The sequence below is a fragment of the Diabrotica undecimpunctata genome, chromosome 5, assembly GCF_040954645.1.
Source record: "Diabrotica undecimpunctata isolate CICGRU chromosome 5, icDiaUnde3, whole genome shotgun sequence".
Classification (NCBI taxonomy): Eukaryota; Metazoa; Arthropoda; class Insecta; order Coleoptera; family Chrysomelidae; genus Diabrotica; species Diabrotica undecimpunctata.
Window position 1 is genome coordinate 107,417,833 of NC_092807.1, and position 16,673 is coordinate 107,434,505.

Sequence of the window (16,673 nt, forward strand, 5' to 3'; positions counted from 1 at the left end):
TTATTACTAATAAATATATATTTATACTATTAAATTTATAACAAAAATGTTTCAAAAAATTTTGTAGTGTTGAAGTTATATTTTAAATAAAATGTGTGGGAGAAACTAACCACCCTAAATAAGGGCATAATTCACTCTAATTACAATTTGATTCGATGGCTCTGTATAAAAAGTAGCTAAATAAACAAAGAAAAACATACCCCTTTTTAAAGAGTCTCCTCTTGGATCATCTACGATGCTGAAGGATGCTGAATCCGATTCCCAAATGTATTGTTTGTCGTCGTTATGTTTGCTGGTTACGATAACTCTATCAGCAACCAAGAACGCCGAGTAAAATCCAACACCAAACTGACCGATCATGTCATTCATATCTTGTGAGGAATCAGCATTTTGCATTTTACTTAAAAATTCTGCTGTGCCAGATTTTGCGATAGTTCCTAAATTAACTGCTGCAAACTGCAGCTATCCAGAGCCAAGCTAAAAGCCTCGAGCAAGACATCAGCCCTCCTCTACGGGTTTGCCATGGTAGCAATGGTGGAACTTCAAATCCAGAAACCGTTGAAAAATATATCTGAAGGAGTTCTGATTTTTTTTGCCATAATTACTACGTTGCTAATTTTAGTGCACATGCTGGCACTTATGATAAGTACCTGTATATTGCCGAATATCGAAGCCATTTGTTATTTAGACTCGATAGATTCAGTCGAAGAATCGCCTCACGAGAGACTTCACTGGTACATAGAAACCGCCTGGGCATTTTCGACGCTTTTAGGTCTGCTTTTATTCTTGGTAGAAATAGCCATTTTGTGCTGGATTAGATTCATAAATTTTAACGGTATTGCTGCAACGATGGCTACTTATATACTCGTTCCTATATTTTTTGTATTCCTAGGTTTCGCTATTCATTTATACAGATCGTTAGTAACTCATAAGTACAAAACAACATTAACTGACATTAAGAAATTGGAAATTCTTTAACAGGGAGTACGAATCGTACATAGTGTGCATAGAAGCAGTTCAGTTTGTGAGAATGTAGACCAGAGTGGATCTGAGAAAAACTACTACATTTGGATATGAGAGGTGGGATTCGAATTTTTGCAGAAAAAGCGGTGTGATATCTTTAGTAATGATAATTTATTAATCTTTCCCCTCAAATCGGTCGGAAATATTAATGAAAAATTCAAATATTTAAAAATTACTTCAGAAGATTTTAAAGCGAAGCTTCTATACTGGCGTTGTGTAATACTTTTTTCTGACGTCATGGGTAGTGTCACAAAATAGCGGTTCTTCACTACTCTCGATCAATTCGTTTCTAGTCATCATATACTGGAAGAGAGTGAAGGTGGAAGGCTTAACTTTATGATGCATAAAAAAATAAAACGACGTAATATAAAACTTTTATTTTAATCAATCTTGAAAGAGACCTTATACAGTTACAAAAGTGAGCCATTAAACATTATTAGTAATAAGTAGAATTGTTTTTATGAGTAATTAAAAAATAACGTCAAAAATTCCATTTTCCGCTTACCCTGAAGGTCCTGCCTTTTGTTCTGCTGGAAATTTTGTTCGTGCAAGATGGAATGTACAGGAAATCACTACATTTTACAATTTACACACATAAAACTGCCTGTACCTTCTGTGTCGGTATGCAATTCATGTTCCCAACCATTACATACAGGACATTGTACCCAGTCCTCTGTGGATGCTTCGAAATAACTTTCCCCACATACCTAGTACAATTATTGTACAATTGATTAATTTGTAAATTGATGTACAATTAATTAATATTGTACAATTTTTTTTCCTGTTTTTCTCCCATTTCCTTTACCTTTAACTGAAATTTAATAATACCTTTGGTTTCGCTTTAATCTCATTTTTCATTTTAATGCATCCAAAGATATTACAGTCACCGTGCGCTGTTGCCAGTAGTTGTCATTCGTAAAGTAATTTAATGATTTCTTGAAAAACATATTTTATCTTTAAATATTTGAATTATTACAAATAAATTTGAAATATGGTTATGTAGTTTTAACTAATGATAATAAATTTTAGATTTTAGGGGATGCAATGCATCCATGCAGCGCACGCCCATGGAAACAAGCCTTTTCTTATTCAATGGGGTAATAAAATAAAACATTTTCAACTAGTCGTATCTTATAGAAAATTTAATTACCGCTATTGGATTTCATTACGACCTGACTCCAAAATGAATCGTTTTGAAGTTATAAGCCAAAAAAAGTAGAAAAACGTTGTTTTTAGTATTTTTTAAATATTGTATTTTTTTATTAATATTCCTGACACATTTTGAGAGAAAGGATGAGTTAATTATTATTAATGAAGTTATAACACAACTTTTTCTGCAAAAATCAGAATCTCTCACATCCACTTCAAAACAGATACACCGTATTCTATATTAAATTGTGCGGTACGATAAATTTTGATGGGGGCCGATATAAAAATAAAATATTTTTTTACATTCATTATTCTTTATATTTTATAGATTAAAATTGATCATTTTTCATGAGACATTGATTGAATATTTGTAATATTATTTATCAGAAAACTATTTTCATAATTTCACTAGGTCCTAATAGTCCTAGGTCCTCAAAATAATCCTAATAAACTTAAGAATTTTCATGGCTTTTATCGATCATCATTGATACAATTAGGAATAATGTCAGTATTTTATTTCATTTAATATGTATAATATATTTATATGCATATTATATATTATCATAATTTATTGTATTGTAAAAATTCTATAAAAAGCATAAAATTTTCCGACAACTTTAAGCTTAAAATAATAGTGTGCTTTATTTAGGGCTCATTTTGACTTCAATACCCAACTAATAAGTGAAATTTATATATATATATATATATATATATATATATATATATATATATATATATATATATATATTGATATGATTAGTGTTTAAAGAAAATAATTTATAAATTATATACTACATAATATTAGATATGAAAAGTATTTGGTTATTTTAATAAGTTATATACTAGAAAATTTTATAAAAATATATTTATGTGAGGGCATTTTTAAGAAATTAGCATATAATAATTGTAAAAAGTTGTATTTTAATGTTGTAAATATATTTAAGTGAGCCATGTGATTAGGCAACCAGATATACATACTCTCGAAGTGACAGATAGAAATTAAAAATTATATATATATATATATATATATATATATATATATATATATATATATACCCGGTATTTAGGCGTTCCACGCCCTGGATCTATGGAGGAGTATCACCTAGCCGCAAGCCCTTATCTCTTGCCGTACTGCTCCACCATAGGCCGATCAGATACCAGCATATTCTAGAATTAAGAATTATTACGAATAAAAAGTGGGGTTATAATAATAATGTTAGTTTAAAATGTTTAATTTATATATATTTACTGATTTAAGTGTTTATTCTGATCTGAAAAGCCTAAATGTCAACAAAATTATCAATAGAAAATTAACGAATTCTCCAGAATGCAGAATTTGACCTTTGTTTATGTTGGAACATTCTGGAATAATGATTATGTCTGTGGATCGAACATATACTTTTTTCGAGAACATCCATATAGAAGAAATAGAACTAAATCGAACATGATTTCTTACCAGATGGTTCTGGAAGATTGAAAAGATATAAATACCCGTGATTTGGATTCAAGATGGCAGTTTTAGTCAGAAAGTTTAGTAAGAAAGTCGATCAGTTATGACATGAGTTACAGTTACTATGACAGAGGCCAGTTTATTATGAAAGTTAGTAGAAGATAGACTCATTTAGTTAGTGAAGTCAATTGTTCAGAATTTTCAAGATAGTCAGTCAGAAAATTATATATGAAAGTTAGTTGGAGTCAATTGTTTAATATAGTGAGTTAAATGAAGATTAAAAATTATGCACATTTATAATTATACACAAATAATTATTGAAGATTAAAAAAAAAAGTATATTAGAAGAATATTGTTTGGATATTGGAAGAAATTAAAATTATATTATGATTGGAGATTAGTATAAATCAACTTATAATAATTATTTGGTGATTGGATATTGGAAGAATAAATATAAATGCTGTTTGCTGGTTTGCTTGATGGTTTATAAATGCTGGTGAAGAAAAATATTAAATTGGTAGAAGCTGATAATTGGAAAAAGTAATTTCACAAAAACAAGGATAACCGAAGTACGAAGACATTCAGTGGTGATTAGAATCTATATAGTGGAAAACAGTTTATTTAGGCATTCAGTGAAAGAAAGGTACAAAATTTTGTTAATATAATTTAGTTAGTGTCATAACAATTTCAATTTTGAAGATAGTTTGTTTAAATTTTACATTTCAATTTCAATTTAAAGATAGTTTATTTTAAATTTACATTGGCTAGGTTAGATATATATGTGTGTTTCATAATAGTTATAATAAAGATAATTTTAAAAAAGTACTTACAAACTAATTCTTTGAGAACCGCGATAAAAACCTTATATTATTAAAAATACTCATTGCTCATCATAAACAAACAATACATCATAACAATATATATAGTGTGGAAACCACTTATGGAATAAAATTGTTTGTGTCCTTATTTTAGAATATAATAAAAAACGTTGAGATACCTTAACTTTTAAATTTAAATGTGCGCTTTTTAAACATAAATTTGAATGTACAGGGTGATCCACGCAAGTCTGGCATAGTCCATAACCTGTAGTTTAAATGAAACACCGTATATATTTTTATGTTTTTAAAAGCTCCTTAACAACCTGATCTCAACGAACTATATCATGTAGGGTCTATTATGAATAATACAAGGTGAAATTTTGAAATTAAGTATAATTTAAGACAATTCATAGAATACCATTACATTCATAGAATTACATTCATGTAATTGATTGGATTACATTAAAATAAATGTTCAAAATGTTCTCCATCTTGTTATTGGCAATAACACAATCTCCTATAAAACTCGTCCCGAACTTTATTTAAAGTTTGAGGTGAAATATTCCGTATTTCTGTAGTTATCCTTTCTTTGAGATCTTCAATGCTAGTTGGTTGTGTTGCATATACTTTGTTCTTGAGATAACCCTACAGAAAAAAATCCAAAGGCGTAAGATCTGGCTACCTAGCCAGACTCAAAATGGAGGTAGCATAAAAAAATTTCAAACCCCCCCCCCAAATTCTGGGTGCGCCACTTAGGTCTCCTTCTACGAAGGAGACCTCTCATAAAGAAAATACTGTCCACCCCACCCGTCAATCAAAATCCTACTGTCAGAAATGTTCCCTACGCCAACCTCCACCCAAGTCACGTCACCATCGACGGTATAAATGACCCGCCCTCTATTCCCAGCACCAGTAATGCATTGATTACTGCTCAATGTAGTAGTATCTGAAGGCTCGGGAGACTGAGACCTCGGAAGCCCTGAAGAAGACATCAAAGAGGATGTCGGAAGCTCGGCGTAATGATAAAGTTTAATATTAATAATAGTAATTCCTGTAATAGTATTAATCTTAGCTCTAGATTATATATATATATATATATATATATATATATATATATATATATATATATATATATATATTTGGTCGATTTTCGAGACTTTTTAGGATATCTCTCAGCAAAAATACAGCAAGTTCTGGATACTATTCTGTTACACTCACCGTAAATTTATAATTAAATTTAAAAAATCATCATTTGTATATCCCAAATGAGCCATTATTATTTTGTCAAGAAAATTAGGCAAATTATTATTATAACTGTCACCCATGGCATACAACAAGGTTACTATTAAACATTAACAATAACTGATATTTTTGTCAGAATATTCCATATGCTACTTGATAAATAATTTTTTTGTGACAAAAATGTATAAAGTTAATTTATTTGAAAACTGCAAGAAATGGTATAGGGAATACTAATACAAATCGATAGTGAAAAACATATTTTTCTAATGTAATGAATCACATTTGAAAAAACGAATTTAAGCGAAAATTTAGGATGCCGGTTTTATCATGAGGAATTTCATCTATTCAAGTTCATGAGGAATTCAAACTATTATTCAAATTACATTAGAGGATATTGAACTTTATACACATGGTGGAAAAGTATAATTTTCATATAAAATCCATTATAACTCAAAAACTATTCACAATAGGTAAAGGGAAGTATTAACACCCTGTAACTCGGTTATTAAAACCTTAGAGATAATAAATGTACTATATCTAGAACCGTCTTAGTTACCTCTATTCACCATTTAAGTATTTTTGTTTCCAAATGAAACGTCCTGTATATATACCAAAATATAAAAATTTAAAGGCTGGCCTAGATATTAACCTCGCGAAAACAGAGTACCTATCTACAAGTGAAGAAGACATAGAAGATCTACAGATTGATGACAACGTAACAATCAAAGGAAAGGATAAATTCAAATACCTGGGGTTTATAATCACAAAAAAGGCAACAACAGAGGAAGAAATTACACAAAGATTAGGACAAACAAGAACAGCAATCCGACAACTTAACTCAGTATGGTGGGATAGACACCTAAATATGAAGACAAAAACGCAGATTTATAAAACATTAGTGCGAAGTATTATGACATATGGGGCCGAAAATTGGATCATAAACAAGAAAAACAGCAGTAAGATAATAGCAACAGAGATGGAATGCCTGCGAAGATGCTGCAGAGTAACAAGAATGGATAGGAGAAGTAATGACGAAATAAAGCAAAGAACATCAATAGAAACAGACATACTAACATATATAGAACAAAAAAGACTTAAGTGGTATGGACATGTAAGAAGAGCTAGCGACAGCAGATGGATAAAAAGAATAACCGAATGGAGCCCCATAGGAAGGAGGAAAAGAGGACGACCCCGAAAATCCTGGAGGAACGAAGTAGACGACGCCATGAGTAAGAGAGGACTAAACGATGGAGAATGTGACAACACAGAGAGATGAAAACGGTTGAGCGAGGGAAGGCAGTGAATACTGTAGAATCCCTAAATATATATATATATATATATATATATATATATATATATATATATATATATATATATATAAAAATTTAGCGTTTCTGTTTAAATAATTTCCTTTATCTCTGTTTAAGATACATTTTTATGCAGCTTTCCTCTAGACTTGTATCATTTTTATTACCTAGTCCTTTTAATAACACTTTCATAACATCTGTTTACTTTGTATGTTTCATGTTCTTTTATATATTACAAATATTTTCCTCTTGATTGAGAAATATGTTATCTTTTCTATATAAAGATTTCTATTTGCGTCTTTCTTTGTATTTCTTTCAAATAACATTATTTTCGCAAAGAATCTGATTATAAAAATAAATTCTTGATAAGGCTATTTTAATATATTATGCATATTGCGTATTTCTCCTTTCCTGTATGGGAAAGGCTTGTACTTTGGGTCAGCTTGTACCATGGGACACTTCATTTTTTTCCAAATTTGGCGTTTCTGCAAACGCAGAGAGTTTGGCCCAAACTATCTGCGTTTCTATTGCCAAATTCTTCTACAATCTTCGTTATTCTGTGGTTTGGTTGTTTAACGCAATTAGAAATCGTTTGCTGCTTTCATAAAAATATAATGTTTTATATTGTGAAAAGTAAGTATTTATAGGACAAATAATTTTCTTTTTTAATTCTACATAGTGTTAACAGATACAGTGGCGGATCCAAGGGGGGGGGGGAGGTCACGGGGGTCATGACCACCCCCAAAACAAAATTAAATATCAAATAATCCTAAAAAAATAATTTAAAACCCATCAACCCTATAAGCAGGTGTCAAGAGTTCAACTGAACTAAATAAATGAACTAAAATAAATGATTCAAACTCATTTATTCTAGAGGTAAGTGTAGAATTCTACGGAAGCCTTTTTAAATTGCTCTTTAAAAAAATCAACAATTCTAAATACAGTAATACCTCGACTAAGACTTCCACGAATTCAGAGTTAAGCTATTTTCAAATTTTGTCAATTCGTCATTTGAGTGCCAAAGAATCGTTCGATTATCGATGAGATAGAATTACCGTCCACGCATTATTGCTCATTCAATGTACATGACATGACTTTTCGCACGAAATGCGCACATTTTTATTTTCTATTAGGTATTTGTTATCTTCAGTTTTGTCTACGAATTGGTTGTTTGTAATTTGAATATGTATTATAATTGTTGAGACTGTGTGCTACATTTTATAATTTATCTATAATAAATATCAAAGTGAATATTGTTGTTGCATTAGCTCTGTCTGATACGTTAGTGAATACAAATAAAGGAACTGGGGGATGCTGTCCGAGGTATTTGCGAAACTGTGAAACAGTAGTTTGTCTTAGTGATGTTTTAGATACAACTGTAGTCGTCTTCTTCAGTCACCAAAATTAGATTTTAAGTAGGCTACTGAGGCCATAGAGGACAATAAATGCATTCTTCAAAATAAAAGATCAAATGCTGAATCTGTTTTTAGCAAACTTTACTATGATGTAAACAAATAGCTGAACAACTAGACATTGAATTGAATATGCCTCGTATAGTTTCTCGTCAAACCTGTCGTCAAAACCAATCTGCTAACTCTTGCGAAGAATATTTCCGAAGATCTATTTATTTACCCCTTTTAGACAATATCTTAACTGATTTAGAAGAACGACTTTCACCGAAAGTTATGAATCTATTTAATCTTCGAGTTGTTTTACCTAAAACTGATAACACACCAGAAGATAAGGTTGCATTAAAAAAAATTGTTGACACCTTCCACGATATTATTGGACCAACTACTTACTGCATATTCCACAGTAGAACGAGAGTTTTCACTGTGGATTCAAAAGTGGAAAAGAGTCGTGCAAAATAATAGAAAACTTCCTCATTGTATTTTAAAAGTATTAAAAAACTGCGATATTCATATGTATCCAAATACCAGAATATTTCTGTAAATATTAATTACACTGCCAGTCTATGCAGCAACAACAGAGCGTTCTACGCTTAAGCGTCTAAAGACTTGGCTTAGAAATAGAACTTCTGCGAAAAGGTTAACTGGTTTAGCACTCATCAATGTGCATCCTGAAATTTCTCTAGATGCTGATGCAATCATAGAGCGATTTGCTAAATCGGATAGGCGAAAAGAATACATTTTTATAAAATTATATAATATTTACTTATCTTATGCTTATAGTATTTTTAATGACTGAAATTTTATTTACCACTCGTTGCCGGCTGTTGCTGACAATTCGTGAGAAAAATTTCAATACCGAGTAAAAAATATTTCACTCACTTATAGCCTAATATGCCTAATTGTAGAAATAACCATTCCTTAATTATATTATGTTTTTTGTTGAATAAATCAATTTAAATAAAATGCTGTTTACACTTAATCTTAAGGTATCTTCTTCATTACGGAAGGGTGGCTATAACTACAGCAAATTGCTCTCTATCTTAAGCTGTTCTTAGTATCGAATGCCATTGTCCAGTCTCTTAGATTCTTCAGCCAGGAGCATTTTTTTCTTCCCGGACCTCTTTTTCCTTCTACTGTTCCTTCCATTATGAGTCGTAGAAAGTTATATTTTTCTTCTCTGTAAATATGTTCTAGATAACTCGTTTTTCTGTTGTTTACAATATTTAGGAGTTCTCTCTCAGTCTTCATTCTTCTCAGCACCTCGTTATTGGTCACGTGCTCTGTCCACGAAATCTTCAGCATTCTTCGAAAAACACACATTTCAAAGGTTTCTATATGCCTCATACTTGTAATTCCGAGAGTCCATGTTTCCACTCCACTTCCAATAAATGAATGTTTTTACAAATTAATTTCGGATATCCAACGATAAGATAGAGTTTATTAGGAATGTTAAATACATTCATTAATGTTTACACTTACATTGAGTTATTGCATTTAAATTACTTAACTTTGGTTTATACTTATTTATCCTTGGTTAGTTCTTAATTTTGTAGCTATAGGTTTGGTGGGTTTAAACTAATTGTTTTTAAAATAACTAGTTTAAATTGACAGTCCCTGATTTTTCAGTATTTATATTTTAATAACTTTCCTATGGTTTAGTAGTCTTGTACACTTGATTTTACTGTCATAGAGTACTTATGTGGGTTTAAATTATTTTTTTTTTTGGTTAAGTTTAAGATCCCTTAATGCTGTACCCTTCTTTGCACCCGTAGGGTATTTGGGTTTTAATAACTTCTCATTTGTTTAATATATGGCTTATAATATTTATTGAAAAAATGGTCCCCTTACATGAAGCACAAATCATATCAACGTGCAAAAATCTAAACCCTTAAGACCCATGACCCCCCCCCCCGACAAAATATTTCTGGATCCGCCACTGAACAGATATAGTAAATTAAATCACAGAGTGTATAGGTCTACACCAGCAACTACTTAAACAACGTACTTAGTGAGAAATATGACAAAACGGTTATTTTATTGTTTATTTATTATTATTTTTCTTTCCAGCCTAGTCTTTTACCTCGGACCGCTATCACGTCTTGGACGTAGGGCCACTGCTAAAGGTACATTTTCTTGCACGTCGAGACATAAAACATTTCTTTTTTTCTTTCTTTTCTTTTTCTTCTGAGCAGATCAGAAAAACCTATTAAAAGCATACAATGCAATTCAAGAAAAGCAAATATCGATCCAAGCAGCTGCAAAGAAATTCCATGTCTCAAGGACGACAAGTGAAAGATTTTTGGTCTGTAATCCCGACAATTTCCTCCCTTATTGTGCTTGTGCAGTCCGAAAAGAACAGTGGTTCATTGATTTTATAAGTTGCCATAAACAAATTACTTTAAGGGAGCCACTAACCTATCCTGCGAAATCAGGTTCATAAAAACACAATGTGTTAAGACTCCGTCCTAACTGTATTCATTTTGTATTTACGATATTGAAATTTGAAATGGAGTGATTTCAAGGCAGGCGGTAACGTGAAGTAATGGGAAATGACCTTAAAAAAAATAAACGAAAAATGTAATTAAAATAAGTATGAGAATGTAACTAATGTCAATTTTGACAAATTAATAATTTTCATGTTGTATATTGCATATGCTTTGTTAATCACTTTTGTATAAAATAAAGCTATTTGTATCTTGTTGTTGATACATTATCCAGTTCATTTCATGGTCATTTGGACGCGATACTTTCATGTCATAAATTAGCAGATCCTGATTTTCACATTCTCAAACAAATTGATCTTCTCATGGGTGCTGATTTGTTTTGGGAAACATTATGCATAGGACAAATTCGACTTAAACCTTCAGGCCCATTCCTTCATAAAACTAAGTTCGGTTGGATAGTGAGTGGACTACTTACAAACCTCTTTTTTCGGACAAATCAAGCTCTTTCAAACCACCTTGATTAACACACAATCTTTTTAAATCTTCCATTTTTATGAAACAAATTAGCAAATATTACACAAATGCAAATAAAAACTTGACTATTTATATATTGAATATGTCTGTAATATTTAATAATAGTAAAATATATTGCAAAATAATATGAAAAATAAAGATTGACTGTCTATTTAATTTCAACAAAATGAGAAGAGTGCTATGTACAAGGGATTTAAAATTTGAATTAAGAGTTAGGTTGGCGAGGTGCTATGTTTTTTCGACTTTGTTTATGGAATGGAATCTTGGACCTTGAATATGACATCAATAAAAAAAATGGAATCATTCGTGCTATGGGTGTATAGAAGAATTCTGAAAATATCGTGGACAGAACACGTCACAAACAAAGAGGTTCTGAGAAGGATAAATAAAGAATTAGAAATTTTAAATATAATTAAAACAAGAAAATTGGACTATCGCGAACATATTACACGTGGAGAGAAATACACCTTGCTCCAACTGATTATCCAGGGAAAGATCCAAGGAAAGAGAAGCATAGGGAGGCGTAGAATGTCATGGCTGCGCAACCTGAGAGAGTAGTACGGATGTACATCAAATGAACTTTTCAGAGTAGCCGTCTCAAAAGTCCGAATAGCTATGATGATTGCCGACCTCCGCCGCGGAGATAGCACTTGAAGAAGAGAAAGATTTAATATGCCTGTGTAATATTTAATAATAGTAAAAATATATCTTAAATAATATGAAAGAAAATAAAGCAAATTTTTAATTTTGATATAGGAAGGATAAGTATTAGGAATATCGCTAGAGCGAATCGGTCTTGAATGGCATCAACTGGAATATTAATCCCAACCAGGACCTTTGGTACGAATCCCAGTTTCTTGGCCACAACTTATTTTTAATTAATTTTTTGCTTTTTAAGCCACAAACATTTTTCTTTGAATTTAGGTAGAATGTTAAATATTTATTTATTTTGAAAATTTGCAATATAGTGGCTAAATTTGTTTAAAGTGAGTTTTGTAAGTTACCTCATCGGGATACTTCTGTAAATATCTTCTTGAAGTTGATTCTAGTATGTTATACTTTTTAGCTGTCGAATTCACACTTTTATGACTATCTCTAACATCGCTATATACTTTATTCATATCTTATGTTTTCCAAGATTGTCGATTTGCTGTGCATACATAATTATATTCTGCCCAATTTTATAACCTAAAAACCTCACAAAAATCATAAAATATCAGAATTAAGAGTCGTGGGTAAGTTAGCGAATTCGTCATATATATATATATATATATATATATATATATATATATATATATATATATATATATATATATATATATATATATATATAATAAGAAATACTGGATATTATTGACTGTCGATATAAACAAACAACACAGTTTATTAGGGCTGCAGACAGACTGACTACTACTGACTGCAGCCCTAATAAACTGTGTTGTTTGTATATATATATATATATATATATATATATATATATATATATATATATATATATATATATATATATATATATATATATATATAAAGTTCTTGAGCCCCTAAGTGGAGCATAGTGCCATCGGGTTCTATTTTGCACTTATGCCTTCTCCTCATTCCAAACTTTCCTTGACCTTTTATCTCGTTCGTGATAGCTCTTTTACAAATTTGTACTGGGCGACCTCTTTTTCTTCTTCCTTGTCGATTCCACTCTAGGGCAGTCTTTGCAATACAGGAATTATTTTTTGTGAGTGTGTGACCAATCCAACCCTACTTTCTGGACCTTATTTAATATTCTACCCTTTTTTGTTCGTTCAGGTGTAGTAGATCTTCGTTTCTGATGATGTTAGGCCAGAAAATACGAACAATTCGTCGTAGACATTTAAAATTAAAATTCAAAAGGTGGGTAAAATGTTAAGAATACCATTTGGAACTCAGATCAGAAAAAGAAAAAACTACCTTTTATATTTATTATCGGTATATTACAATTTAGGAACTGAACTAGTTACATTGTAAATTACGTCAATTATTTACAAACGCGGTTTATCAATTTTTGCTTCACAAAGTGCAAGTCTGTCTGCACTCGATCGGACATCGTTCCAGACCAGACTCTTTTCGGTATCGCTATATTTCACTTCTATACATACTTCCTGATGTGTTTGATTGTTCGGTTCACCGGGATACCAGTTGGTATAAACAACTGGATTACCTGTAGCCATCCATACCCATTTATTGTACGGCAAACTAGTTCCTGAAGTCCACAATCTAGTCCAACGTTCGGATTTACCCACTGAAAATGCAAAAGTTTTGTTTGTTGAGGCCATACATAGTTTATTATAAAACTCTAATTTTGTAAATAGTTTTGTTTGTGAATAGAATTTGAGTATGATCCAGCTGAAATATTCAGGCAAATAAGTATAAAAATTGAAGGTCCGACACACTATACCAATTCAGCTAATTAATACAACTCTTGAAGACAGCTGGAACCCACAACACCATCCAAGAAATGAACAGGTTAAATACTGATATCCTTTGAATAAGCGAGATAAGCCTGATTCAGGAAAAATCAACATTGAAAATAAGATAATATATTAGTTATAACCAGAAATAGCACTGGAATGGTGTCTGAATCACAATACGCGAAGCTATAAAAAAAAGCGTTACAAATGTGGTCTATCACTCAGATCGTATGCTACTCAGATCGTATCCCAATCAATGATGATGGTGATAGTGTGTTTGGCACGGAAACTAGTCCATTTGCCACAGATTTTTGAATGATTTATGTTATATTTATGAATTAAAACTTGATTGTAACATCCCAATCAATATCAATATTATATAATAGTGATCTATAGTGATTTACAAGTTTTAATACAGCGCAAGAAAAAACATGAAATAACGATAATAATGGGAGATCTCAATGCTAATGTGGTAAAAGGCAAAGTTGAAAACATCATTGGTGAAAATGGACTGCCACTACGGAATGAACGAGGCGACAGATAACTTCAGTTCTGCCAAGAACAGAACATGATTGTGAGTTCGGTCCTAACAGGTATACTAATTAGTGCGAATTTGTCAGCTCCAAACAAAATCAGTTATTTAGATTAGTATATTTTAGTTATTCATTAAAATTTTTTAATTTTCTCAATATAAGTGCATAAGAGTTCGTTCTCTTCCATCCTGTAAGTACTCTTTAAAATTATATAAAACAGAGTCATTTCACAGGAATTTATTGTATTTATCGTAAGTCTGCTTGATATAAAAACTCTAAACAAGTTTTTTCGTTATCTATAATGACATGATAAAATTGCCTGTTCTAAAACAGGTCCGTATTCCAGGTCTTAATTAATTTTAAATTATAAAGAAAAGATGTTAAATCCAACTGACGGGACTACTGACAACAGAAGCTTCCAAAAGGAAAACAATACTAAAACTCTGCTGTAATTGAACAACAATTCCCTACCAAAAATCATGCTATTGTATTCCCAGCCATTAAAAACCTAAAACTTCAAGAGTACCTGATTCCACTAGGAATGTTGATGGAGCTCAAAAATATTCTATTTTCCTCACGGCTTTTTAACAACAGAGTGTGTATGTACCTTGCAAAAAAAAACGTTGTTGAACATTTTATGAATAATTATGGAGAGTTTATAGAAATTAATAACCAACAAGTCCAAGCACGCAAACTAGTCACTCCAGCTGAAAGAGTAATTCTGTCAAACGTTTGTCCCACCATTCCGCAAGCTTTAGTAACTCAAGAAAGTGAAAAATTGGGCCTTAAAACCATGTCTCCCGTCTCATTTTTCAAGATAAGTGCTGGTTTGCCGAAATTCATCCACGTTTATAGTTGTAGACGACAAATTTTTATCACACCACCGTATTCATTAATACCTGAATCCATATTAATTAATTATGATAACGCCAACTATAGGATTTTGTTGTCACAAGATTCCTTGGTATATTTTTCATGTAAAATGCAAGGCCATACTACAGCTTCAAGAATGCAAGAATCAGTTTCTGAAAATTATAACCAAAACCCTCACTCACAAACATCTTTGCAATCCGCACCTCCCCAAATACTTCCAACTAACCCCTCAAAAACTCAAATTGCACAACCAATCAGCAATATAGATACAACCCAGTCTACACAAAATAGCCCAAAACGCAGTTTGGAAGAAATAGTCACACCTCCTCCAGCGCAAGACACTGATTCAGAAAACCCAAGTCTAGACCCGTTTGTTAAACCAAATGATGCTCCATCCAAAACACCAAAAAAAAAAGTAAAAAAAAGACGCCAACATTTTAATTTTAATCAAATATTCGATCTATTTTAAAATGTTTATGGTGCACAGGATCCAGTCAGCGTCATAAAAAACTACACTAACGATTTAGAAGCTTTAGTGAAAATACTAACAGCAATATACCCTTATTTCAAACAATGATCCATTAAATTTAGATGTACAAAAATAAGAAAGAAACTACTGATACATTTACAGATGACCTACCCGGAGAGTGAGATATCAGAGACTGAAAGTAAGTTATCTCAGGGATCGAGTCATTAACTTCTGTAACAATCCCAAGTTTCAGTTTTTTATTTACTATACACTGGCTTCTCTTTAAATTTGCAGTGGAACATTAACGGTTTTTACAATAACCTTCCGATGTTCCAAATAATTCTGGCCAGATACAATCCAGATATAATTTGTCTTCAGGAAACTAATTTCAAAAATGAAAAAATACAAGCTTTAAAACAATTTAAAAGTTACTACAAAAATCGAACTACCCAAGAAAAAACCAGTGGCGGAGTAGCTATCTTTGTAAAAAAGTCAACTGAAACCACTGTAATTTCTCTCCAAACTAATATAGAAGCAATTTGCATCAACCTTTATCAACGCAAGTAGACTAAGAAGCATTAACTGGACTGTTACAACAAATTTCCCAAACCAGACTTATTTTGGGCGATTTTAATGCCCACAACTTTTTATGGGGCTCTTCTACTATAAATGCTAGGGAAAGACTGCTAGAAGAGATATTTGAACAGTCCAACCTTTCAGTCTTAAACGACGGCGGGCCCACTAGATTTAATATACAGAACGATAAATCTTCATGTATAGACCTTACAATATGCGAACCAGGTCTGACCTGGGATAGACTCGACTTCTTATACAACAGTGATCACTATTCATTTTTTATTCATAATAACAAATCCAATGTGGACAGATATTTACTCCAAAATGGACTTTATAAAACCCTAACTGGAATATTTTTTAAAATGTAATCGAAAGCAATATGACCACATTTAAAAGCACCTTGAA

The 16,673-nt window shown here is 31.5% G+C and overlaps 1 protein-coding gene across 1 annotated transcript in view; it reads right to left on the reverse strand.

Moving 5' to 3' along the window:
• LOC140442418 (uncharacterized) overlaps positions 1-16,673 on the reverse strand; it is a gene marked incomplete at its 5' end in the record, with an annotated part of 80,026 nt that overhangs the window by 14,613 nt on the left and 48,740 nt on the right. The window contains 2 exon segments of the mRNA XM_072533490.1: positions 201-456; positions 13,506-13,648. Of these exon segments, the coding sequence (XP_072389591.1) occupies positions 201-456; positions 13,506-13,648 (399 nt within the window).